General features: G+C 40.6%; 1 protein-coding gene across 2 annotated transcripts; it reads right to left on the bottom strand.

Moving 5' to 3' along the window:
* Window positions 1-1,061: 1,061 nt before the first annotated feature.
* LOC134651900 (nucleoprotein TPR) lies at window positions 1,062-26,605 on the bottom strand. Of its 2 annotated transcripts, none has more exons than XM_063506998.1 (14): window positions 26,398-26,605; window positions 16,339-21,228; window positions 15,895-16,094; window positions 15,629-15,718; window positions 15,378-15,507; window positions 14,442-14,665; window positions 13,403-13,534; window positions 12,465-12,575; window positions 11,879-12,005; window positions 10,858-10,957; window positions 9,487-9,662; window positions 8,548-8,648; window positions 2,556-2,664; window positions 1,062-1,366 (listed from the first exon to the last, which is right to left on the bottom strand). In XM_063506998.1, the coding sequence occupies exons 1-14, from the start codon at window positions 26,573-26,575 to the stop codon at window positions 1,290-1,292; spliced, it is 6,645 nt and encodes a 2,214-aa protein (XP_063363068.1). In that variant the 5' UTR covers window positions 26,576-26,605; the 3' UTR covers window positions 1,062-1,289. The 2 variants fall into 2 exon arrangements, with proteins under 2 accessions (XP_063363068.1, XP_063363069.1); XM_063506999.1 differs by having other exon boundaries at window positions 13,403-13,531.
* Window positions 26,606-27,133: the final 528 nt, after the last annotated feature.

Here is a 27,133-nt window from a genome sequence, read left to right as displayed (position 1 = left end):
TTTAATTTAATTGTATCGAAATCGGCAAGGCCCACAAATCCCACAATTAACTGTTATCGTTAGGCATACCAAGGACGCGGACGCCTTAAGAGTCAAGTCGCTAACTACGCCGCGATAGCAAATCATTCCTACATTCTTATAATAGCGCTTACAGATGTTTAGTAATGCAGAGAAAAAAAAATATATAAATAACTGCCAGTGTTTCTCTTGCCCTGATATTTTTCTGACCCCATCTATATGTAAATATTCGGCATAAAAATGCCTAAGCACGTTTATAACTGTCACTTTCGCTATAAGATAGTGCCTGTATTTTACAAAGAGTAATGAAAATACCACGAACTTTTAGTTTTTTATTGGTAAATTATAAGGAAATTATTACAAATGGAATTGCTTTGTTTAACTTAGTTTATAATAATGACTTATTTATCATAAATGTTTTTTAATTGGATACATTAATCAATTACTAATTTTACGAATTTAAATGTCACATACTGGTGGTGATTATTAACCACGAAACCACTGAAGAAGCTCCACATTTTTACACGACAAAAGTTTTCCTGCAAGTAACCTACTTAATAAAATTAATTGATAATAATGAAAAAAGCTTGACATACAATAAAGGAACGTTTGTAACCTTTTACTATTTGAAATATATGTATAAAAAAAATAGAAACCCACCATGAAACACTACATTAAGTATCACTTAGTATGAACCAAATTGGAGAAATTTCGCAAAGCTGTTTTATATTATTCCGTTAGAACTACATACTATAATAGGTACTATACCATAATATATTTGTCAAATCTTATGTCAAAGGAATCAGGCAATAACTCTTTCACTGCGCGGCTTATATCTTACCGATATGACCTAGCTAGCGCGTAACAAGTATTTTCCTTAATGCGCAGTGAAAGGGTTACAGGCAGATAAATTTATTTTTGCTGCTGTAGGCCTAGCACAGGAAGGACCCCCGAGATAGACTACGTCCCTTTTCAATTAGTACAGTTAGAAAAAGACGAGTAGTCTATCTCGGGGGTCCTTCCTGTGCCAGGCCTACTGGTTCGACTTGAAGCAGAACGCATTGAACGATATATGACGCCTCGTTCAATAAGACAGTATATCTTTAATACTAAACAATAAGTCGTCCCCATTTATTCACGCATTCACTCAATCACATTAGCAGCAATACAGTCATTTCTATTATGTCCACAACAACAAAGTACGTGGAACTAATACCCGACTTAAAGAAAATAGTTATGAATATGTGGGAAGAAATGTGAATATGTCATTCTTAGTATCTATAGTGAGCCCTCCGCGAAGGCCTTCCGCGGGGCCTCATGCCACGTCCCCTGGGTCCGCTTTCGCTATCTGAAAGAAAACAACTTTTAATTTTGTTTATAAATGAGTTTTTTTTTGGGAGTTTGCCTCTCAAGTAATATTTAAAATTGTAAAAAAAAAACTAAACTGTTACTTTAAGGGACTTGATGCTTTTCAAAAATAAACATGAATGCATTGGATATCGTCGCGAATGCGGTCAACAGTCTAATTTCATTCACTATCATATAGTCTAATCTAGTGTATAGTGGCGCCAAGGCATTTTTCAACACAAGGAACAAGTACTGTCAAAATAGCCAATAATTAAAATGTCCTCTATTTATATAAGGTTAAAGTTTAATTTCGCTTGCTAATAAGAAAAACGTGCCAAGCGAGACCACGAGGGAGACCTTTGTCCCTTTCTTGATTGCATTTAGGAAAAATAAAGATTCTCATAGGCAGATTAGACTCTCGCACGAGCCACGAGACGAGCCGCGAGCCGCGCCACGAGACGCGAGTGTAAGCGGTGGGCTCGCGGCTCGTCTCGTGGCTCGCAAGCTCGTCGAGCTAATATAATTTAAACACTAACGGCACGGCATAAGGTTTATAACCGAATGACAAGCCGAACGCGAGTGTAAGCGGTGGACTCGCGTCTCGTGGCGCGGCTCGCGGCTCGTCTCGTGGCTCGCGCGAGAGTCTAATCCGCGTATCAGGTAGTTAAGATTTGAGTATTTAGCAAAAACATTTTTTTTACATAATTTAACCTGTTTAAAACAAAAAAAAGATGTATTCGCTTTTATTCGTACTTGGGGGAGGGGCAGTTTAACGACCACTAGCGAACGGTCGCTGGAATAGGTTAGGCTAGTGATAATATAAATCGTGAAAGCCTAAGATTATGCCTTATGCCTATTTGTCAACCAACTGGCCAAATAAAAAAAATCTGGAAAAATAACGCCTAAGGGGTCCTTCGGCACTGAAGGTGTTGTGTGGTAATGTGGAGTGCTGGGTTTCCGTCTAATACATATTTTTCATTCGTGTTTTGAAGCAGAAGGCTGCAGGCTGCTCGACTTTAATATAAGTGCGCTTCGAGTGGTTCAAAACAGAAAAATAAAAGCAGATCTGCCATCGTATTGACAGACCTTTGGGATCAATGACAATTGACAAGCAAGATTTCGCTACGTAATAAACACGACTGCTGAGCTAAATTCAGTTTTACAAGGCAAGGGGGTTGTGTGGCACGTACCGGCGGCTCGCATCCAGCGCTGGTGGGGCGACAGCGCGCGCGGCGGCGGCGCGCGGCGCGGCGCGCCCGCCGGGGCGCTCGCCTCCGCCTCGCGGCCCTCTTCTGCGACCTGCGAGAACGATGTATATCAATAAAACTGTCACCATAAATGCTACATTGTACAAGAGCATAAAACGACTTTTTACGAAGCTGTATAATCTCCCGAGCGAAGCGAGGACTATTACTCAATTAAAAAAATCTCAATAACTCCTTGAAGCATTACCGTACTTAAAATAAAAGTAACAAACTACTGTAACTGTATAATGCCCAAAACTTGCATACTGTATCGATAACACTTACATGTGATGTGTCACATATTTCATTATACACTACTAGAGTGCCAGTCATGCCAGTACAACAATAAAGTCCATTACAATGGGAGTCAGCCATGCGGAACGAACGTCGTTCTTGAGTGTATCGGAGTTGCGAATTGAAACAGTTATGTTTCGTTTATACAGCTGGCATATGAGTTTAAAGTGGCCTTAATTATGAATGCTAATTAAAGTCAATAGACAACTAGTTACTTATAACACCTAGGTTATTTGTTATATTTAATTACTACTTCTGCCCGCAACTTCGTCTGCGTTCTGCGCGGAATGATGATGATGACTGATAAAAAATACTCTACGTAGCGTTCCCCGGGCTTGAAACTATCTCCATACAATATTTCAGCGGTTCTGCGTCAACTCTTCGCACCTACATTTTTTAAATTTGCCGCCTTTATCTACTGAAAAGGTTGCTGTGCCAGAGTATATTAAATATCTTCAACGCGCCAGCTGCATGCTAGTGAAATCGCCATCCGGCAGTGCAATATACATTCAAGTTTAAACCGATTACGTTGGCATAAATTACTAGCATATTATCTCAGTAAAGCGATTTCTATTATGAATTGTCATTTTTTCAAACGCATCATTCAGTCGGTAATGGACGGCCATTATGTTAAGCAGTAGCTCACGCGACGATTGCCGTTACACACGTTGATATGACCATTAGTAATGCTCAGGGCTCTGTTTTTGGAAGCATTATTATAACACATCGCATATTATGTACTTTTATTTTACTTGAAACATCATTAACGAATTCATTAGATGCCAGAAGTTCAGCAATTTGTAAAAATTGTACGGCTGGATTTACGAAACCAAGCTATGAATGCGTTGCGTTGAATAAGCATCTAACAGAATGCATACATACAAAAACAACAAAAAGCATCTAACAATTCTAACAAAATATAAGTTGATTGGCCGACTAAATTGTAATCAAGAACACTGTGCGTACATAGACTAATAAAATAAACGAACATGAAACTCCACGAGTCTTTTTTTCAATTTCAATATTTATTTCAGACTGCATAGGTTTAGTTTTAGTGCCTACAAGCTAAACATACATTAAAATAATAAATTGCAAATAGATTAGCATTTTTTGCAAATCTATTTTTGTCATTGATCACCAACGCAAATGTCTAAACAAATGCGCACAATCGCTTGATAGTATGATTTTTATCAAGTTATCAGTCATGCACGACTTTATTTAGTCTTTACTCAGAAACGTAGTTCGTGCTGACACAATGTCGAATAATTAGCATTAGCAATTGAACTCTCTCTCTCTTTCACTCGTCAACGTAATTTGGAACAACATACTAAGGTGTATCCGTTTTAATTGCATAGATTATGTCGCTGGCTGCAATAAAATGAGCACTCGTATACCTACGTAAAATTGTATAAATAAGTATACGTGTTTAAAATGTGTGGACAGGAAATAACGCTTCATGATAAAGAAAACAAAACAACCGTGTTTACGTGGTGGACGTAAATATCACGACGGATTATTATCTTCATATTACGTATTAATATCTTGGAGACCGAGCGAAGCTCGGAAAACATAAAAAAACTCAAAAATGCGCGTTTTCCCAGAGATAACACCTAGCTAGATCGATTTTTCGCCTCCGAAAAAGCAGATTTCATCGAAATCGTTAGAGCCGTTTCCGAGATCCCCGAAATGTATATATAAATAAATAAATATGCAAGAATTGCTCGTTTAAAGGTATTAGATTAGATAGATACATATTCAAATGAATAAAGTATGGTTGTAGAGTAGGTAAATAGATTTGATATCATTCGTTGTAGTCTTTGGAGCAGATTGTGTGGAGGCATTATGTCAGGTATAATCGGTATATTCGTCTGTCATGCATGCCTTGCCTGATTACAATGATTACGAATGACGTATCTACTTTGGTTTTTTGATTCGGCTGAACCGTTGACGCATAATTGATTGTGTCGGTACCATTGACATATATATATATATATATATATCTCAGGACTAGCCTTACGGGCAATAAGAATGGAGCATGAATGGGGCCAGTACAGCGGTGTGAAAACGCTGCGACGCGATTGGTTGATGAGTTCGCATCACGCGCGCGATTGGTCGCAACTAGTTGCGTTAGACTACACGATTGGCTCCAATTCGTGAGTGACACCGCTGAACTAGTACCATTTTTAGCGCACGTAAGGCCAGTCCTGAGATATAAGTCAATGGTCGGTACCTGTTAGGTTATTACGATTTAGCAAGAACACGATCTCTACGTTTATCTATTGATTTTCGCTGAATATACATTTATTTCAAATCTGTACCACCAAGGAATGAAATATAGGACATATTTTTCTCATTTATAAATCCCTCATTAAAGATATATAGGACATATTTCTCTAATGAGGGATTTGAAACTTGAAAAAGGCATTATATTGCTTCCTCTTAGCCGGTTGAGAGGAGGTTGAATTTTTTTATCGCGAGAAAATCTTTTTTGAGTGTAGTATATTATGAGTATTATGACTATGACAGTCTTGAGAGACTGACATATCTTTCGTTTTGACAAATGATTAACCAAACTGTTGTTTTTCACGCATAGAAAGTCGCCGGCAACAGCTAGTAAATAATAAATCAGTAAAACAATAGATTATTAACACAGGTTATATTGATGACATGTTCACTGAGTAAATTACTTTTTTCACTATCAACAACTGTCATTCTAACTTGCTTATATTGCGTAGTTTTACCACAAAATTCATAAACAGGCTCGATCGAATCAGGCTCTTGCTTTAAAAAATTAAATTACTTATTCAAAAAATCTCGAACGTCAAGTCGGTCCTCCTGTATGGATGCGAGACATGGCCCGTCAAGCAAGACATAACCAGTAGACTCCAGGTGTTTGTAAACAAGTGTCTGCGGCGAATCGTAGGAGTCTACTGGCCACGGACCATCTCCAATGTTAAATTATGGGAGTTGACCGGACAAAACCCTTTAGCTAAGGAGATACTTCTGCGGAAATGGCGCTGGATAGGTCATGTTTTACGAAGGCCAAACAACCACATATCCAAGCAAGGGCTGACTTGGAAAATTCCCGGAAAAAGGGGGCCAGGTCGCCCACGTACCACCTGGAGGCGCACAGTGGAAAAGGAGGCTGCACCAGTTGGCCTCAGCTGGGCCATAGAGAAAAAATACATAGAGTGCTCACTCCATACATCAGTTTTAGTACCAAAAAGACTATTAGCATCTAGCATCGAGTAGCGGAACTATCAGTACTGCTACTTGACAATAGATGTCGCCACCGACCGGAAAGTCTTATGCTGTTGAGATAAGACTTTCCGGTCGGTGCTACATCTATTGTCAAGTAGCAGTACTGATAGTTCCGCTACTCGATGCTAGATGTAGACACTGAAATTAATAGTCTGAACTGATGTATGGAGTGAGCACTCTATGTATTTTTTTCTCTATGGCTGGGCGGAGCTAGAGCAGGCCGCGCTGGACCGCGAAAAATGGAAATCCCTTCTGAAAGCCCTATGTCCCTGATGAGGGATAACAGGATACCATCATCATCATCATTCAAAAAATCATTATGTAAGAATGGTAATGGTTGATCAATTTTACAATGTCAAGCAGATAAGAAACCCTACCCCGAAAACCGAAATTTCGTTATTTGCCTCTCTATCACTCATGCATATTCGAGCGATTGAGTGGCAAATAGATGAACGAACGTAGGAACGAAGTGGTTCGCTGTAGGTCCTCAGTCGATATTATGTCAATTGGTGCATCGAACTTTGATCGACCGATTGGTCAGCTAACCCGTAAGAGCGTTTTCACACAGTACGATACGATCAGATTTCGGATTGGATGTGGGATCCTAAATCCACAATGTCGGGCCGCGGTGTACTTGCAACGGCGCGCCGCGCATACAGCAAACATGCCTACACATAACTACAAACTATAAACAAAAATTATCGCTAAGGTCTCCGACATGTCTGAAATTATTGTAACGGTTTGCTATAAAACCTCGTTTGTGCTCGGCGTTATGTGCTGGCCGGTTGCAAAAAAAACATTACATTTTAAAATTACCTTCAGGAATCTTGTGAATCTGTCACATGAAAAATATGGTGTAGATTCATTGATTGCTCACATATTTTCGCTAATAATCTTCGATATTTAATACAAAATAATACTAACCTTGATTTAATATAGATCGCAAACTGCCGTTAGTTTTTATTATGCTGTGTACATTTCCCCGGATCGGGTAAGTGTTGTGAATCTTTAATCTAAGTTTCTTATGGGAATAATGTTACGTTGTATTCTTTTATACTGTTAACTAATCTGTTCTTTCCTGACTGCTTCATCCGTGAACACTAAAGAAATGCTAAAAGGTTAACTTTCCTGATATTTCTTTCCTTGCGGGCCGGATGACGCAGTCACCGTTGTGTGCATAATCTAATAAGACCAATATTGCTAGGGATCAAGTCTGGGGTTGACTCTGAAAACCCACTAGCCTGCACTACCCCGGGTTGCGCTATGCGCATGCTCCACAATCTGGAAGGTTTCCATTCCGAGCTGAGGATCCATCTTAGAATACTCTGGACCTGCGACTGCGATGCCTGCTTTGTTCAGCGGAGCCATCTACAACTGCCCGCCTGCGAAGTAGAGTCCCAGGAAAGTGCCTCCTATTAAAGACTTGTTTCATTATTCCATTCTTGCCGGCTCAGTTATAAGGACTCACGGCCCTAGCTAACTTATTGTAATTCTAAATACCTAATATTAATTAACTTTTCTAAATTAAACTTTCATTTCCTTCCTACCTCTTTCCAATTTTCGTTTCCTTCCTACCTATTTCCAACTTTCATTTCCTTCCTACCTCTTTCCAACCCTAACTGCGACGCTAAACGTCACATTATAACTGCCAATTTTATACCAGATAGCCCCTACGAGAAAGACAGCTGGTTAAAGAGTGCCCTGTGGTATAAAGTCCGCCTTTTTGGCATTAACATTTTTTTTAATGATAATTTCGTAAATGAATAAATAAATATAGAAAGCACATATGTTATATATTTTTTCTACTCCCGTACTTTTATTTGTCATTTAAAGGGTCGTGCACACATCTTTAAAACCCTACCTTATAGTTGTAAAGACGTCTTTAGTCTTATTCCCCAAAAAAGCATTTGTGCATACACGCAGTATCTTTTTGGCACTTTTACGATACTTCGTGTAATTACCACTTAAGAAATATTGTATGAAATACATTGTTGCCAACCTTATTTTAAATGTCATCTCTGACAAACAAGTGAACCATAGACATGTTTTTTTTTATTTCATTCATTCTTTTCCCGTCCGTACCCTCCAGTCATTGCTACTTCTTGAATGAAAAATATTTGTTTTTACAATTTTATTTCAAAGTAAGTGCTTGCTCGTAGAAAAAGTATTGTATGCAACGTTGTTTAACCGAGTCAAAAAATACTCGTGGCGTCGTTATTCACAATTTTCGGCTTCGCCTCAAATTGTTACTCACGCCACTCGCCTTTTTTGACCTCTCTTAAACAACGGCCGCATAAAATACTATTACTGCTATCCGATATTGGATCGTACAACGTGAAAACGCTCTTACGCTACGATTAATTGTAGTCTAGTAGTAACTAACCTGGTGTGGAGACGACGGTTCGCTGCCTTGAGAGCTGACAGCTGCCGCTTCCTCCTCCACGCGAGATTCTTCCCACTCGCGACTCTCATTGCCTTCCGATCCTATAACACAAACATTATATTAACGTATTTGTTAATATTAAGAGCCCATTAACGTGCACACTAGCGCCACTGCTAAATAATCGTGATTATTTCAATTTAACGAAATACATATATTTAAATATTTCCGCTACGAACTGTATCTTGTATTAAAGTACCTTTTGAATACATCAAACTAGTTTCTATGTTGCTGGATTCGTCAATCTATAAACTCAAAACAAAAACGGCCATTTTAACTTTGGACGCATAGATTGAGGCTATTTTACTAACGAGTCAAATATTAAGGAGACTAAACGATTTTTACTATGCAGTTAGAGAGCAAAAACCTGTCGTAGTCTAAGAAAAAAACCGGCCAAGTGCGAGTCGGACTCGCGCACGGAGGGTTCCGCACCATCAACAAAAAATAGAGCAAAACAAGCAAAAAAAAACGGTCACCCATCCAAGTACTGACCCCGCCCGACGTTGCTTAACTTCGGTCAAAAATCACGTTTGTTGTATGGGAGCCCCTTACTACTTACTTACTTAAATCTTTATTTTATTCTGTTTTTAGTATTTGTTGTTATAGCGGCAACAGAAATACATCATCTGTGAAAATTTCAACTGTCTAGCTATCACGGTTCGTGAGATACAGCCTGGTGACGGACGGACGGACGGACGGACGGACGGACAGCGGAGTCTTAGTAATAGGGTCCCGTTTTTACCCTTTGGGTACGGAACTCTAAAAATCGTGCCCCGAGTTTAAAAGCTGAAGTAGATGCCGCCGGAGTGCCATCCACGTCAGCCGTAAAATGCCGATTTGAGCGCGGTCGTCGTGACGGAAGCTCGTGGAGTAGTTACGTACTTGAGTCGGAGATGGCGGGGCTGGGCGCGGGCATGGCGGGCGGCAGCGCGGCGGCCAGGTCGGCGTGCGTGTCGTGGTGCGAGGCCGTGCCCGCCTCCGCGAACGTGAAGCGCGCGCCCGCCGCGCCGCTAGCGGCGCCCCCCGCGCCCAGCGGGGACACCACCGCCTCGCCGAACCTGAACGTGGAAGCGAAAGATTACAATCGGCACAAGTGTATAGTTTGTAGCTTTCTAATAGACCCCGAAGGCTAATCCTATTGTCTATTGTTAAGAAAAACCGCTCGTGCCACGTGCCACAACCACCTGCATAAAAAATCGGTACTTCGGTTACTGAGTGCCGGCGAGTCGAACGCTACAGAACCAGTCTAAAATGTGTCATCGAGATGCGTAACAAAGGCGCGTTATCGGAGAGCGCACCTACACTGGTTTTTTGAGCTGTGGACTAGCCCGCGCTCAGGTGCCAAAAAGAATAATTAGGACCCTTTTTTGCAGGTAAAGCTTTGGATTCCTCCGAAAACGGTGCCGTAATATGACGGCCGCTATATAGCGTTGAATGACGTCACTAGAACGTTGTCTATGTAAACAAGATGGCGCGGTTTCCTAGACAGCGTTACGTTACGTTGACTGTCAACGTAACGTAAGATGACGGCCGTCATGACCTTGTCGATAGTTTCGTGAACGTTTTATTAGATAGCGGTGACGCCATTTTGAATAAATGAGACGAGATTTGAATAAATGATTCCGTACTACGATTATTTTCCTCTTCTGATGATATTTCATCCTCCAAGTAAATTATAGATGATCAAGCAAATCTTGTCAGTAGGAAAAGGCGCGAAATTCAAATTTTCTATGGGATGTTATCCCATCGCGCCTACATTTTTCAAATTTGCCGCTTTGACCTTGGTGGATGACGGTGTGTTATGACGCCGTGGTACTTTCCACATGTCGCCACCGTAAAGACGGCCGTCTTTTGCTGCCGCTATATGACTGACGGCACCGTTTTCGGAGGAATCCAAAGCTTAAGTAGCACGTGCGGTTTTACTGAACAATAGACAATAGGATAAGCCTTCGGGGTCTACTAGAAAGCTACAAACTATACGGTCGGAGGTTTCTGACATTTTTATAATAGTTGGGAGCGCCGGGCTATTCGACCCCTCGAGTTCCAGCCGGAGATGATGGCAAAAACCTCGAGTCCCACGGGTTTTTGGCTTTTCAGACAGAAGCGGTTCGGCCAACGAGAAAGCGTTTTAATGCTCACACAATGTGATCCCGATCGAAACTCCAAAACAATAGATTTTAAACTAAACCATTAGTTTAGATGTGCAATTTGCAAAAAGTATCCAAAAAAATTAGAATAAAAATGTCGTCTTACCCGTCGTTTCGCCTCGGCACGTAGAGGGTGGGGGTGGAGGGAACAATACTGTCGTCGCCGTCGTCGCCGCCGCTGCCGCCGAGTGACAGGGCTCCGCTGGCTGTTACCAAAATAGAGTCGATTACTACAGGGTTCGCCACTTTCATCAGCATCAACGGCACATGTCACATTACAAACATACATTTACCGCAAAATTAAGAATGCAATTTAAAATTTCACCTATTTCACTACAGCTCCATTTAAGTTGAGGTTTGGGCCTTTTATCTCACTGGCAGTTCAAATAGGCACCATCTAGCTACAATTTTTTTTTTAATCTGATGTTTATTGAGGCTTTGGACACTCTAGGTGAACATGTCAGCCTCATGGGTGCTGTCATAGTTCCCTACTCAAGGGATAGATCAATAAAGTGGTATAAATTGATAGTTAAGAGATAATTTCAAGAATTAGGTATGGTATAATAAAAAAAAAAAAAAACTCTATCTCCTCTTGAATAAACTGTTTGCTGTGCCCTACAGGGTGTCATGTTGTACACGATTCTATGCAATAGGTTAAGATACAATGTGATATGCAATAAAGATTATGAGTATGAGTATACGTACCAGGGATGTTGCGGATGCCGATTTCTTGACATCCGCGGATGCGGATGCGGATTTTTAAAGGCTCACATCCGCGGATGCGGATGTCAAGATAGTACCATAAAAAACGTCAAATACATATTACATTTTAGTAATTTTTATTTCAAAAATCCGGCCAAGTGCGAGTCGGACTCGCGTTCCAAGGGTTCCGTACATTAAGTCCCACTCACGCTTGACTGCTCATTTCTAATAGGTTTTTTTGGTTAATGACTAAATTACCTAGCAGTCTAGCACTTACGCCGCTGCTAACACGTTCCTGTACCGACCTGTTCCACATCCGCATCCGCATTAAATCCGCATCGATTTTATGCGGATGCGGATGTTGAAAATAATGCGGAAGTTCCGCGGTTGCGGATGCGGATATTCGCAACATCCCTGATACGTACGTTCGGTGCCGCTGCTGATGGCCTCGATCTGCGGCCCCTGCGGCGCGGGCTCGGAGTCGGGCTCGCCGGCGCCGGCGCCGCTCAGCTCGCCCTCCGACCCGCCCATCGGCGACTGCGCGGGGGATTCCTGCATCAAAACCTAACATTAGCCTCGTGCCTTTGCAAATCATTTTTTGGCAGATTAAGGGTCGGTTGCACGAAACTGTTCGTATCGTTAAAGAGTTGGCTAAATTTTTACGTATGGAAAGTTTCATAGTAAAGCGTCGGGGCGCGCCGGCTGACGTTGATCAGTCTGTCAAATGTGGTTGGTGCAACAGGCCCTAAAAGGGTTGGGCATCGTCAGGGGCAAGCGGCGAGCCACCATACGTGGGAGCGAGAGGTAAGGTCGTCGGCGTCGCTGTCCCAACCAACAGTCACACCGCTCGCCGTTGCCAACGTCATATCTATTCTGACGTTCATACATATTCAGAGGATTGGTGAGGTACCATCGTCTGTTAATTGATAACACGTCAACCTTGTTGCAAAGACATAAGGTCCACCGACGGTAAGTTAAGACAGTTGGTGTTAGTAGTCGTGTAACAAGTACCTGGTGCGCCGCACTGGCATCTCCGTCGGTGCCCTCCTCAACCTCCTCCTCCTCCTCGCCCGCCTCTACTTCCTGCTCTTCCTCCATGTCTTCCTCGTCCTCTTCGCCTTCCTGCTTGCATATAATAATAGACTGTAAGGGTCTCCCCAAACTTATCGACGCGGCATCGGCAATGCCAATAGAAATGAAACTTTATGTCCACGCAATAAGAGCGAAAAAGACGCAGACGCGTCGGCCGTCGACGGCCGAACGGAGCCGAACCGAACCTTACCTGTTTATGCTGTTTACTATCGGCTTTCGCCGAATCCGCGTCGATAAGTATGGGGAGACCCTAATTCTGGTTGTCCACGAATATTTGTGACTCGATGTGTTGGAAAATCATAATGATATACTTTCTCCTCAAGATCAACAATAAGTTTAATTTTAGGCATTTTAATTTTAACTTAAGACGTGTTTCAGTAACGTCTAACCGTCACATTCCTGACAAAATGTATGGAATTTGACATTGACCGTCAGTTTTGTGACGATTGCTGGTTAGCAATCGTGGCGTAGCAACGGCTGGTTAGCCGTTAACGCATTCACTGCCAGGGGGCGTGGCCTAGGAACAAACTCGTATGACGGTGGACGCACATGTGCGTCGGGGGCAGTGAATGTGTTAATGGCACACAGTTAAGTGAAAAATGCCCTTAATTGACAAGATAGTGGGAGTTGGGTTAGGTCAGTTTTTAATCTTCTATCACTAGTACAATGAAGCAATTCAATAATAAAAAAAAAACCCTAGTAAACTGGCAAAAATTGTCCGTGTCAACGTAATACTCTGTTAAAATGTGTTGTATCTTTATAATATATTTATCGCAATTTGAGTATCTTATGGCGGCACTAGTCAGACAGCTAGTGTTCCTTCACCGAGCTCGCTGTAAGATAAGATAAGATCGTACCCTGTACATGGTGCCGGAGCATCGCTCGTCGTCCTCCTCGGAGTCGACCACGATGACGCCCTCGTCGTCCTGGTCGCAGCGGGACGACGTCGGCACCTGATACTCTACTTCCACTGACCGTTCGAAGCCCTGCTTTAAAATTAATTGGGATTGTGAGCTTATTATATAATACATGTCGTATTATCAAAATAATATTTTTTTTTTCTACTCCCGTACTTTTGTCATTTAAAGGGTCGTGCACACACCTTTAAAACCCTACCTTATAGTTGTCAAGACAAGTCTTTAGTCCATTCCCCAAAAAAGAATTTGTGCATACACGCAGTATCTTTTTGGCGATTTTACGATACTTCGTGTAATGACCACTTAAAAAATATTGAATGAAATACAGTGTTGCCAACCTTATTTTAAATGTCATCTCTGACAAATAAGTGAACCATAGACATGTTTTTTTTTTAATTTCATTCATTCATTCATTCTTTTCCCGCCCGTACCCTCCATTTTTACTACTTCTTGAATTAAAAATATTTGTTAAATTTACAATTTTATTTCAAAAAAGTGCTTGGTCGTAGAAAAAGAATTGTATGCAACGTTGTTTAACTGAGTCAAAAAATACTCGTGGCGTCTTTATTAACAATTTTCGGCTTCGCCTCAAACTGTTACTCACGCCACTCGCCTTTTTTGACCTCTCTTAAACAACGGTTGCATAAAATACTATTTAGGTCTGTTGGTTTTTTTGGACCGCCGGAGTAAATAATGAACTATCAATATGTAAGATAAGGTTGTGATGTTCGGTAATAAAATAAATATTGTCGTCATTGCACTAGGCTAGATATTATGTAAACATCCCAGATTCTATTAATTTTATTATCTAATCAAGTCATACGCCGCGTACAACGTGACATTGTACAGGAACATTTCTATCGCACGTGACGTTCTCGTTCACCCACCGCAGGACGTCAATCGGTGATCGGGCCTAGAGAGGTGGGTAGTGCGGGGATGAGTAGTTACCTCAAAGAGTAGTATAATATATATAAGTTACCTGCACCCTGGTCCGCTTGGCGGTGACGGGGCGCGACTGGAGCCTGCGCTTGGGCGGGCGCGCGTCGGGCGGGGGCTGCGACGTGCTGACCCCGGCCGGGGGTTGCGACGTGCTGACCCCGGCCGGGGGTTGCGACGTGCTGACCCCGGCCGGAGCGTGCGACGTGCTGACGCCGCCGGACGGTTGTGCGCTGGCGGCGGACGTAGGCGTGCCGCTGGTCGCGCCTGAACAATAATATTAATATGAAGTACTATGGAAAGTTGGAAACTAACTTCCCCGCCGCGAAACCACACATTGATTAAACAAATGAATTGCGGTCGGCGTCAACGTCCAACGTGCGTTCCTTGGCCCTCGGGTAACCCGTAACATATGGCCCATACGGGTAAAATGTAAACTGAGTAAAACCTCAAAGAGATAATACCTAGAAATCAATTCACTAAAATGGTTTTTCACTTAATCCCGAGGAAGTTCGCCAAAGCTAAACCAACTTAATCATCAAATCAGCCGACAAGCGTCCACTAAAGGACTTCTGCCTCCAGCGAAGGATGACCTAAATGACCAGTAGTACACTGCCCTTAACCAGGGGTTCCTTCAAATCCTGCTGAATGCCTTCACTGGTTGTCCACTCACGGTTTGTGATCGCCACTCATGATTGCCTCATCGGTTCTACTAGCAAGAATCTTAAATGTGCGAGCTTAATAATAGTACCTTGCAACAAAGCAGCAGGCGCAGCTGCTGCAATTACACTAGTGACGGCAGCCGACGCCGAGCCGGAGACGGCCGCGCCGCTCGGCTGCTCGATACGCCGGATTACTAGTGCTACGGCCATCTTCGATCCATCTTCCCCTTCACTAGCTGTGCTCTACGGTCTATGGTCGCCACTAAACTGTTCTCGGTTCCACAAGAAAATGTGTGCGAGCTGAATAATAATAGTACCTTGCAATGAAACAGCAGGAGCAGCTGGTGCAGCTACGCTGGTGACTGCGGCGGACGCCGAGCCGGAGACGGCCGCGCCGGAACTCGCACCGCTCGGCTGCTCGATACGCGGCATCACTAGTGCTACGGCCTGCAATGCAAACACAACCATTAGTAAATAGTAAAATCCACCCAAATGAACGCAAAACTTTAAGCTGACAGCCATCTACTATGTCTTATTGTTTGTTCCACAACATATTAAAACAACTTACTTGCTGTGGAGCTTGGGAATGCGACGAAGGTTGTGCAGAACTGTCGCTAGAACCCGAACTGCCCATACCAGCTTCACTGGTGTCCATATCCTGAAATTGAAGAACATCATTTAATTTTAGGAAATATTTGACGAGGATTAAAGATACGCTGCTCGCGCACTGAGCGTGAGAGTCTGTTTAAACATCGATTAGTTTTTAGTGCGTGTTCATAGGTTCATACATCTGCTACTGGTGTGTCTAGCTGGGTGTAAATCACTTGCACAAACCTGCGTGGATTCCGGCGGGGCGGTGGATGCAGCGAGCGCGGCGCGGGGCAACGGGCGCGAGGATGACGCAGGCATGTACTCCGTCGTGTGCGCGTCGTGCGGCGCCGTGGGGCCGACCTGCGCCATGGGCCGGATGGACGCGAGCGGCGTCTCGCCGCCGCGCCCGCGCGCCATCGTGTGTGCGCTTTGTTGGGCTACGCCTAAAACGAAAGGTTTCGTTGTGTGAGCTGTAATTTATAATATAAACGAACAATTTTGTTTTCAAAGGATCAAGGCTGGCCTAACGAACTAACGACTGATTTTGAGTAGGTAGTATTAACTTCTAGTAGATTCGTATAGAAAGGAAAGACTAATACTAAAAAAGGATCCGAAAACTAGGCAGACGCAGCAGAGTCATAGCCGACTTATGGCAACATCAACATATGGGACATTGAATTAACTTACCAGCCATCGGTTTGATATTCGCAGTGGGCGGGTCCGTCGTGGTTTTCTCGGTAGTAGTCTGTTGCTTGGACGCCGAGGCTTGGCTCTGAAGCTGCCGTTGCAGCATCGTAACCTTCTGTTGTAGCGCTTCGATCTCTCGAGTCTTTTCCGCTTGAGCCTCCGTTCGCTCCTTCTCCAGTCGCGACAAACGGCCCTCGTACTGCGACTTAATCAGAGTCAACCTCACGTCTTGCTCATCACGATTACTTTGCTCAGTAGCAGCTATTTTGGTACGCGCCTCGTCCAATTCGCGGCTCAGCGTATTTTTCAGCTCAGTCAATTGAACTATCTTATTCTTAGCTTGTTTCAATACTACTTTGGCCTTCTCTTCTTTGTCAGTATTTGCCGTTCTAAGACTTTCAATTTCCTGTTTTAATTTCTCATTATTGGCTTTTTCGGCTTCTAATTGAGCTTGTATTTCAGTGAGTTGCGCATCCATCTTTTTAGCGCTCTCGGCCGATGCGGCGTCGGCGGCTGCAGCTTCCCCTTCTGTCTTCTTCTTTTCTTCTTCAACGGTCTTAGCTAACTCTTCATACTGCACCTTGTATTTCTTAGCTATCTTTCTAATTTGCATTTCCTTGTTTCTAATATCATTGAGAGAAGCATCTTTACTGGCTACTTCTTCAGTAAGCTTAGCGTTTGTTTCAAGAGCTGTAGCAAGCTCTGCCTTCACCTTGGTAAGTTCTTCAGTAACTCTAGCCATGTCATCCCTGAGTGTATTTATTTCCTCTGTTAACCTCTTGATTTCTTCGACCAAAGTACTTTGCTGCCGCGATAATACTGTATATTGCTCTTCTAACTTACTCTTCTCGACTCTAAGTGCCCCAAGTTCCTCATTTGCCTTTCTGGTGCTCTCCTTTTCGCTGGTTAACATCTTGGCAAGAGTCTCCCTTTCATTTTGAAGCCTCTTCCAGTCTTCTGGGCTGGTTTTGTTGGCACGTTCTACTAAAGCGTTCACACGAGTGCGCCAACGAGCAGAATCTGCTTTTAGTGATGTGTTTTCTGATTGTAATGTCTCATTCCTTGAAGTAATGTCATTAATTTTCTCCTGCAGTGGAGCTAATTTCTCTTCGAGCTGCCTGGTTGATGCAGACAGTTCCTCTACGCGACTGGTTAAAGTATCACGTTCTTCTCTAAGAATTCTGTTGCTATCTGTCAAAGCATTCAGTGTTTCGACTTTTCTAAGAATATCAGATTGCCTGTTCACAGTCACCATGCCTACTTCAGATTTTTCTCTTTCGGTAGCTAACGCCAACTTGGCGCTATCGAGTTGTTTCTCCGCAATTTCCAACTGCGACTTTAGTCGCATGTTCTCTGCATTAAGAATGTCAGACTTCGCCATAGCAATGTCTTTTTCTTTCCTAAGGAACTTGACAATTTGGAACAATTGTTCTGACGATTTTCCATCTTCCTCAGAAACAGAGACATTCATGGATGAATCGTTGGCTGATTCGTTCATGCTTTCCGACATGGATCTTGAGGCATGCGTAACAGACAACTGAGTACCTAATGCTTGAATCTGGTTATGTAACAATGAATTCTGTTCATTCAGATCCTTAAACCGCTCCATCAACTGAGCGTTTTCTGCAGCAATCATTTTTTCTCTCTCGGCCCAAGCAGCTTTTTCTGTTTCTAAGTTCTCAACAGCATTATTTTTCAATGCAACTAATTCATTAATTTGATTTTGAGCTCTAGATAATTCTTCTTTCACATTAGACAAGGCTTGAATGTCAGTTGAATGAAGCATCATTTCATGATTATATTTTTCTTCAGCTTTAATGACAGCTTCTGACATTTTAGCTATCTCTGCGCGCATGGCTGCAAGCTCCGACTGGGAATTATCATAATTAGCTAATGCAGTCTTTAATTCTTCTTTAGCTTCTGATAGCTCTCGCCTTAGAGCATTATTACTAGTAGACTGCTCTCCATTAGCTTGTAGAGTAAGCTCTGCTTCAAGTTCACCACATTTTTCTTCAAGGTGTTGTAATTTTTGTGTATATTCGGCAAGTTTCGCCTCTGTTTCAGACTTATATGTTTCATACTCAGTATGAAGTGTTTTAAGCTCTTTTTCGGCGCCTTCTGATATATCACAGTATTGTTTAATGTGTTCCTTTGCTACATTCAACTGTTCTTGTAGAGATTGGATTTCTGCCTCTCTGTCTGAAAGTTTGTTCTCCAGCTCTTTTATCTTCTTCATAGAATCAAACGAACCATCTGAATTAGGCGTCAAAGCAATCTTAAGTTTCTTTGCAAGTTCTTCATTAGATTTATTTTTTTCAGAGAAATCTGCACGTAGGTGTGCCATTTCCTTTCTCAGTTGGTCTGCTGCATCTTTTTCTTCTTGCATACGCGATTTAGCGGTTTCAGTTTGACGTTCAAGATGCGACGCTAATTCTCTAAATCTGTCTTGTTCTTCCTGTAGCCTTCTTCTTAAAGCAGAGCATTCTCTCGTTGCTTCATCCAAGCGCGACTCAATTTTTGCGCGGGTTTCAACTTCAACTCGCTCTAAGCTTGCCTTAATTAATTCAAGGTTTTTCAACAATAAAGATTGACCCTGACGTTCTCGATTTAATATTTCTTTTTCAGTCTGCAGCCGTAACTCAGTGTCTCTCAGTAATTTGCACTCCAATCTTAAGTTTTCTACTTGTATTTCAGCAGCAGCAAGTTTACCCTGGGCATTCAGAGCCTCATCACGCAAGTGTTGCAGAGAAACTTCATGCTTAGCAATGGTCGCATTATAAGCTTTGTTCTTTTCTTCCAGTGATGCGATTTGCTTTTTATAAGTAGTAACATTAGTTTGCAAGGTTTTAAGTCTCTCGTTATTATACTCCGAGGTTGACGAGCTTTTGCTATTTGCCGCCGTCAGTTTTGATATCTCTTGTCGCATGTTATCAATTTGTTCAAACAACATTTTCTCGTTTATTAGTTTTTCTTCTTTGTATGTTTTATATTCCTCTTTCAATAGTTCCAGGTGTTTCTCCGTTTCTTTTAATTTTATTTCTAGAGCAGGTGTTTCAACTGCTGGTTTTTGGGGTTTTTCAGTAGTATCCATAGTAAATGAATCTCCTTTATCCATGTCAATATCTTCCAATACGGAACTCATTTCGTGGCGTTTACCTTTCATAAGGTCATGATACAATTTCTTAAACATGTCACGTTGTCTAATTAGACCATTCACCATTTTAGTCTGGCGGTCTTGAGCTTCAGTTAGTTCTAGAACCCTGTTCTTCAATGATTCTATTTTATTTTGCATTTCTCCTGTCTCAAATTGTTCTTTGTGTCGCTCGAATTCTTCTTGCTTGTCAGTCAAATCGCGGACCATGCGCAGCAGTTTTTGATTGTTTGCTTGTAGCTCTTGTATGTCACTGAATGTTACTAAAGTTTTGGATATGATCCTAGATGAACTTAAATCTGAAGAATTTGTTGCATTTGAGGCAGTATTAGAGGCATCATGGTCGCCATTAGGAAGTAATCCTCCGCGACTGTGTTCAATTTCCTTCAACAAGAAGCAAACCTGTCTTCCCAAATCTGCAAGCTCTCCTTTGAGTCTAGTGTTTTCCCGACTATAATGGTTAGCAATTTTAGAGGACTCATTATAGTCGTCTCTTAGCCTGTTGCATTCAATCACCAATGAATCAATTTGCTGAGATAATGCTGTATTACTTTCGATTGCTTCTTCATATTCTATTTTTTGTTTTTGAAGCATTGGAGCCTTTTCTTCCAATTCTTGAACGATAGTATTGATGGTTATGTTAAGACGTCTATTTTCTTCTTTTTCTTGTGCTAGTTCATCACTGACTTTTACTAGCTGTGAATAAATTTGAGTTAAGGACATTCCTGATTTCAAAAGCTTGCTAGCCGTAGCTGCAGATGGAGCTAAATCACTTAAAGCCATGTCAAGATTTTGTGCATTTGCAGCCTTTAGAAGGTCATTTGCATGTTCTAATTCATTCTTTAGAGAAGAAATGATTTCATTTTTTTTCTCCATCAGTTCTTCGTGATCTAATTCGGACTGCTTATATTTAGTTTCCAATTCACCATATTTTTCTGTGGCTTCATTCAATAGCTTTTGCAGTTCCGAAATGCCTTCAGTTAGCTCCATAGTTTTTGCCTCAGCATCATCATGCATAGTCTTGAATAAATCGGCCAATTTCGTTTTGGCATCCAATTCTTTTTTATAATTATCTGTCATTTTGTTTTCAACTTCTCTTTGCTCCAGAAGCCGCTGTGTAAGATTTTCGGCACGGGTATTTAAATTCTTTTTTACCTCATTCAACTGAGCAATTGTTTCATTGGCGGCATTCAGTTCTTCGAGTTTTTCAGTTAATTGGGTTTCGACATTAACTAGTCTGCTGGTACTATTCAGTCTTACGGTTTGTAGTTCTGAAGTAAGTCTGTTGACTTCTTCAGTCAATCCAGAAATTTGAGAGTTAAGAAGCGTTCTTTCCTGTTCTATTCGTTTTTCACGATATTGCAAAGCTAGTTCTTTACTTTGGGTCTCGTCATTAAGGGCAAGAGCTTCACATTTTGCGTCAATAGCTGCACGCAATTGTTGTGAAAGCGATGCTTCGTTGGCCGTTAACCGTTCAATTTCCGTGTCTCGCCTTTCCAATATACGTGTTAAATCATTTCTTTCATCCACTGCAGCATCTCGCGCGCTTTTAAGAGAAATGGCTTCATTTTCCAAACGCGTAATTTTATCACGCGTTTTGTCTTGTTCTGCATTTAATGTTGTAAGTTGCTTCTCCAGTTCTGCAACAGATTGATCAGCAACCAGCAATTTTTTTGCAGCATCTTCGTACTTTGCAGTCAATTCAGTTATTGCTCCCTCCAATTCAGATATCTTGTCCCCTGCAACAAACAAGAAATAGTAAACTATAAAATATGTATACCCAAACCATAGAGAATGTAAGCTTTGCGTGCTCACTCCATACATGACTTTCCTTACTTAATCATAATATGCTGTATGACCGTAGTAGGAAGTAGGAGTAGATCTCTCGGCCGAATATTCGGCATGACATGCGAACATTTTGAATAACAATTATTATGAAAACTGTTGGCCAACAAAGCACAACGTTTGCTAAGATATACTTTTTGTTGAACAAAATTAATGAATATAGTTAGGGTCAATCAAATAAGACCCATGATAAAAATAAAATATTTTGTAATCAACAAATGCTCAAAACAGGGTCTTCGTATTTAACAACTTTCCAAGAATACATTTTAAATATTAAATTATACCTAGTTTTTGGTTATTTTTAGTGTGTAAATTTTCTTATTAGTTAGGTGCAACAGTTATTCGGCAAATTGGCATAAACTACTATTAAACTTGCTTAAAGTATTCGGAAAGTATCTATGGATGGAGTGCGCACTCTTACTTATCTATCCCCAAACCAACGATATTAACTAGGGATAGGCGCGTTCATACAAATCCGATTGAACATTCTCGTTAAGCAACACAGGCGCCATCTGATGTATAGTATGCGTACTACCGGCCAAGTCGGAGACATATTCTTTTCTTTAGGGCAACGACCAGACCAGAGAGCGAAATTTTGGTGCCGATGACAGACGTAATATGACGTCAAGCTAAATACGGAGTGTTGTTATTAGAGATGCCACGAATATTCACCACTTTGCCGAATATTCGGTATTCGGCCGAATGTTGCCTACTATTCGGCCGAATACCGAATATCTGTTGCACCTACTTAAAAAGACAAAATTGCACTATAAAAATAACCAAAAACTATGTAGGTATATTTAGAATGTGTTCTTGGAAGTTGTTAAATACGAAGACCTTTTTTCGAGCATTTGTTGATTAAAAAACATTTTATTTTTATCATGAGTCTGTTTTGTTTGACTCTATTCGTTAATGCTGTTCAACAAAAATATATCTTAGCTAACGTCATCTAACGTTGAGCTTTGTTAGAGATCAGTTTTCATAATAATTGTGACTCAAAATGTTCGCATGCCATGCCGAATATTCGGTACTCGGCCAGAACCATTATTGAGGTGTTACAATGTTGTTTTAAAAAAACATCCTATATATGCGACTTAACGTCATAATGACGTCACCAGCACCAGAGTTTCACTCTCTGGCAACGACGAAACTAGTGACAATTGAATGAATGTTGCTATTGCTGCGACAGCTAAACAAAGCATGCGCCTTTTTATTAATATAAATGTCATAATTACAAATTCCGCCGTGCCAGTTTATTAACTCAGTTGATATAATATTAAGTAGCAATAAGTGGGTGTTAAAAGATATAAAATATGTTAAAATAAATACATTATATGTATTTTTAATTAAGCGCGTACAACATTTAGACAAATATTATTATTAAAGGGAAAATTCTTAAGTTAGTTAACCAGCACTTCATAACCCACAAAATAGACACTCTTCATTATGAATGTGATGTGGTAGCAGAAGTCTCCCTTTCGGGCCGTCTCGTTCGGCACGCTCGCCGGAGACGAGAGCGCAGTCTATTCTATATGACTATATGTAATATAATATATATGTCCATGCCCAAACCTAATAAAGATTCAAAAATGTCAAGTAATATTTTATTTAAAACTAACAAGATCCCGCTCTCTTATTTATTACCCTTAGGGTAATTCAACCGTAACTGACGTTACATCGTAGACATAGATTAAATTAACCTTTTGAACGCCAAACGGCGCATCCATTTGCCGTGCCACTGACGCCACGGGGGTAAGATTTAGTTTTAGTGGAAAGATATTTATGCCAGATGAGAGTAATCACATAATTTTGATTTTTGTGAGTCGTCAAATATTTTTAAGCGACCCGATCCGATATTTATGCGGATACAGGCTAACGATGTTTTTGCCGGCCACAAAGCATCACATATTTTTACCGAGGTAGTGTCGTCATATACTTATGCCTCCAATGGAGCATCAGATATTTTTGCACGGCTGCCCATAGTCATTTATTTATGCTGGTGACTGTACAGTCACCAGCAAAAATATATGACTGTGGGCAGCCGTGCAAAAATATCTGATGCTCCATTCGAGGCATAAGTATATGACGACACTACCTCGGTAAAAATATGTGATCCTTTGTGACCAGCAAAAATATCGTTAGTCCGTATCCGCATAAATATCGGATCGGGTCGCTTAAAAATATTTGATTACTCATAAAATTCAAAATTATGTGATTACTCTCATCTGGAATAAATATATCTCCACTGTAAATGCAAATACATCGGATGGACGACAGACCGCCTATTTATCTGATACGTTGGAAAATCACAAATATGTTATCGACCTTTAAAAACGAACCATACATGTTTGGTATAGAGCCGTAAATTGTATAAAGTGATTTGACAATTCACGAAAAGAGTGCCGACTTGTCATTGTATATGTCTGTCTCACATTATATTCTATCATCGATTTGACGGAATAAACTGGATATAATTTTGAATTGTAACGTATTGCAATCATGAATCTAGTATATAACTGGATCTGGCATGAGGGGTGGGGGAAATGACAAAACGGGATAGTCTTATGTATCTTTCAGTAGGAGTAGCAGCGAAAGCGCTATTATTGTTTGTCCTTGTCAGTCTCACAGGTTGACCTCTTCATCATTCTTTTTTATGTAAGAAGGAGGTTTATTACACATTGTCTATTAAAAGTCTACCTGAATTATGTCACAATTTAAAATTGCAAATGAAATATGTGAGACAGACATATGCAATGACAAGTCTGCACTCTTTTCGTGAATTGTCAAATCACTTCAAACAATGTAAGGCTCTATGCTATCCAGGTATGGTTCGTTTTTGCCGATTGATGACATATTTCATAATTTCGTGTCAGATATATAGGCGGTCCGTTTGCCATCCGATGTATTTGCATTCACATTGGAGAGATATTTATGCCAGATGAGAGTAATCACATAATTTTGATTTTTATGAGTAATCAAATATTTTTAAGCGATCCGATCCGATATTTATGCGGATACAGAGTAACGATGTTTTTGCCGGCCACAAAGCATCACATATTTTTACCGAGGTAGTGTCGTCATATACTTATGCCTCCAATGGAGTATCAGATATTTTTGCACGGCTGCCCACAGTCATATATTTTTGCTGGTGACTGTACATAGCGGACCCTTTTTTTTAAATATTTTACGTAAAATTGAAATAATCACGATTATTTAGCAGTGGCGCTAGTGTGCACGTTGATGGGCTCTTAAGACGCTAGGTATGTAGGCCCAATGCCCTTTAGCGTCTGGGCGGAGCTAAGCGCTCTGTACAGTCACCAGCATAAATATATGACTGTGGGCAGCCGTGCAAAAATATCTGATGCTCCATTGGAGGCATAAGTATATGACGACACTACCTCGGTAAAAATATGTGATGCTTTGTGGCCGGCAAAAATATCGTTAGTCTGATCCGCATAAATATCGGATCGGGTCGCTTAAAAATATTTGATAACTCATAAAAATCAAAATTATCTGATTACTCTCATCTGGCATAAATATCTCTCCACTGTGAAAGCAAATACATCGGATGGACGACGGACCTATATTTGACACATATTACGGGTGCTTTAGTAGTTCAGTCAGATACTAACCTAGCTAGAAACTAACCTAGTTAATTTTTATCTTATTCCGTAAATAAAAAAATATGTTGCCGCGCGCCGATCTAATACTATGTTTTTTACAAACCTAGAAAAAACTAACATAATTTTAATAGGTAATAATCTTAAAAATGTAATCAAACTATATATAACGGAAATATATAGCCTATGTTAATCAATTAATCATAATTTTTTAGGAACAAACTTTAAAAACGTTAAATTTTAATGGCAACATGTCCGCACATTTTAGAAAATAGGTTTATATTTCAAATGAAGCTTTCTCAAACATAAGTGGAAATATTGTCATTACGTTCGTAACATAGGCTGCGAAACACCGTGTTGCGCGCGCTAAAGCGCGTCACAACCAAATCGACATTCTGCAGTTATTTAATCTTTGGCCACAATAACTCCAATTTTATTGCACTTGGGCTCAGCACCAGCATACAGAATACAAGGAAGGCACGGAGCGACGAGCGACACCGCCAACTCATCTCAAAGCACATGACTGCCGGCCACGCCTTTTTCGAGCTACATACGCACGAAATTTTGAATAATATTCGATTTCTTTTAAAAAAATTGAGTGATTAACATTATTCTATGTTGCATTTGTAGTATTTGTTAAAACAATTATTTTAGTTTAACGTTAGAAATGTTGTACATAAAACATAGAATCACATATATCTTTTTCAAATTTTTTTTGTTGAACCATTAAGAGGATATAGACTCTTGCTTTATTCCAAACCAATTTTACCTAAAAATTAAATTTATATATAATTATTTGCTTTATTCCAAAACTAATTTGAAGTCTAAATTAGGCACAGTGAACTTAATATTCTTATTTTGGCAGATACTCTAGACTGCATTCTATTTTCCATAGCTCAGCATCACCAGTTGATAACCCTGTATTGATGATCATCAATACAGGGTTATCAACTGGTGATGCTTTGCAAGTGTGATGAATATAATTTAGACACATTCAACATTTTTTTCCTAGCGTATTTGAGTGTCACACTGTCACATTCCTTCATACTTTCATCGACTGTCCAGTCACTACCCTTAGTACTGAAAGGAACAAAGTAATATGCATTCAGTATCCATTTATTGCTTCCATCTGCCATGGTTCATATTTATTTAGTAGTTACAGTCTTGGTAACGAAAAAAGCGTGCAAATAAGTACTTACGCTGAAACTATAATGACAATGCGATGGAATTATCGTGATACAAAGACAATTCAGAATTGGACAACTCAAAAGTTAACCCTACCCTACATGTAAAACATTACAAATGAATTATATTCAAACCACAGCAGTGGAACCTAGAGAAAATATCATTCATGTACACGTAAAACCAGATAGTGCATCAAATTATTCTCATTATTATTAAATGCAAAACGGTTGAACAGCAGAAGACACACCGGGTACTTACCTATTTGAGTTTTGCTGGTTTCATGGAGTGCCTTGGAAGTTAAGTATTCTTCAAACTTTTGGTCAATGTATGTGTTAATTTTATCCGCGACAGCTGCGGGCAAATTCGCGATTTCTGTCTCGGATAAAGCATTCTGCAAATGATTTTTAGCGCCGGCGTCAGAGCCCGCAGCTTCCATTTTTGATGTAACCACAGATAAAGTACGCTGCAACGAAACCATGCAATCAAATTCCGCGAACCAACCATAGAGTAAAATTTTAAAAAAATCATTAAGGTCATAATAGACTACTATACCGCATCGCGACCTTGATGCGGTGCGGCACACGTATCGATAGTATAGTAGTATAGTGTGTACGTAGGTGGTCGCCGTACGTGAAGGACGCAGCTATATACTTACTTTACTCTTTGGACGCAGCTATAATTTAGAGCAAGAAAGAAGGTCGCGATGCTGTACGGTAGTCTGTTATGGCTTTTATTTATTGTATCGTAAACATGTGTGTACACTGTCTGAACAATTTTTTTTACGATTTATAACTTGTACTAACTTTACCCCTTTGCCTTACCCCTACAGTATTTTATATACGGTTATCTGTGGGTAAAGCTGGCTGACATTTTGACGTTTCTTTCTGCTTTTCACTTTCATAAATTTCATAATTTCGATCGAAGAATGAAGAACCCTTGTTGTTTATAAAATATCAGAAATAATTCAGTTTTATTGACTATGCTATGAACTATT

This window comes from Cydia amplana, chromosome 11, assembly GCF_948474715.1.
Source record: "Cydia amplana chromosome 11, ilCydAmpl1.1, whole genome shotgun sequence".
Lineage (NCBI taxonomy): Eukaryota > Metazoa > Arthropoda > Insecta > Lepidoptera > Tortricidae > Cydia > Cydia amplana.
This window is presented reverse-complemented; position numbering and strand designations above follow the sequence as displayed.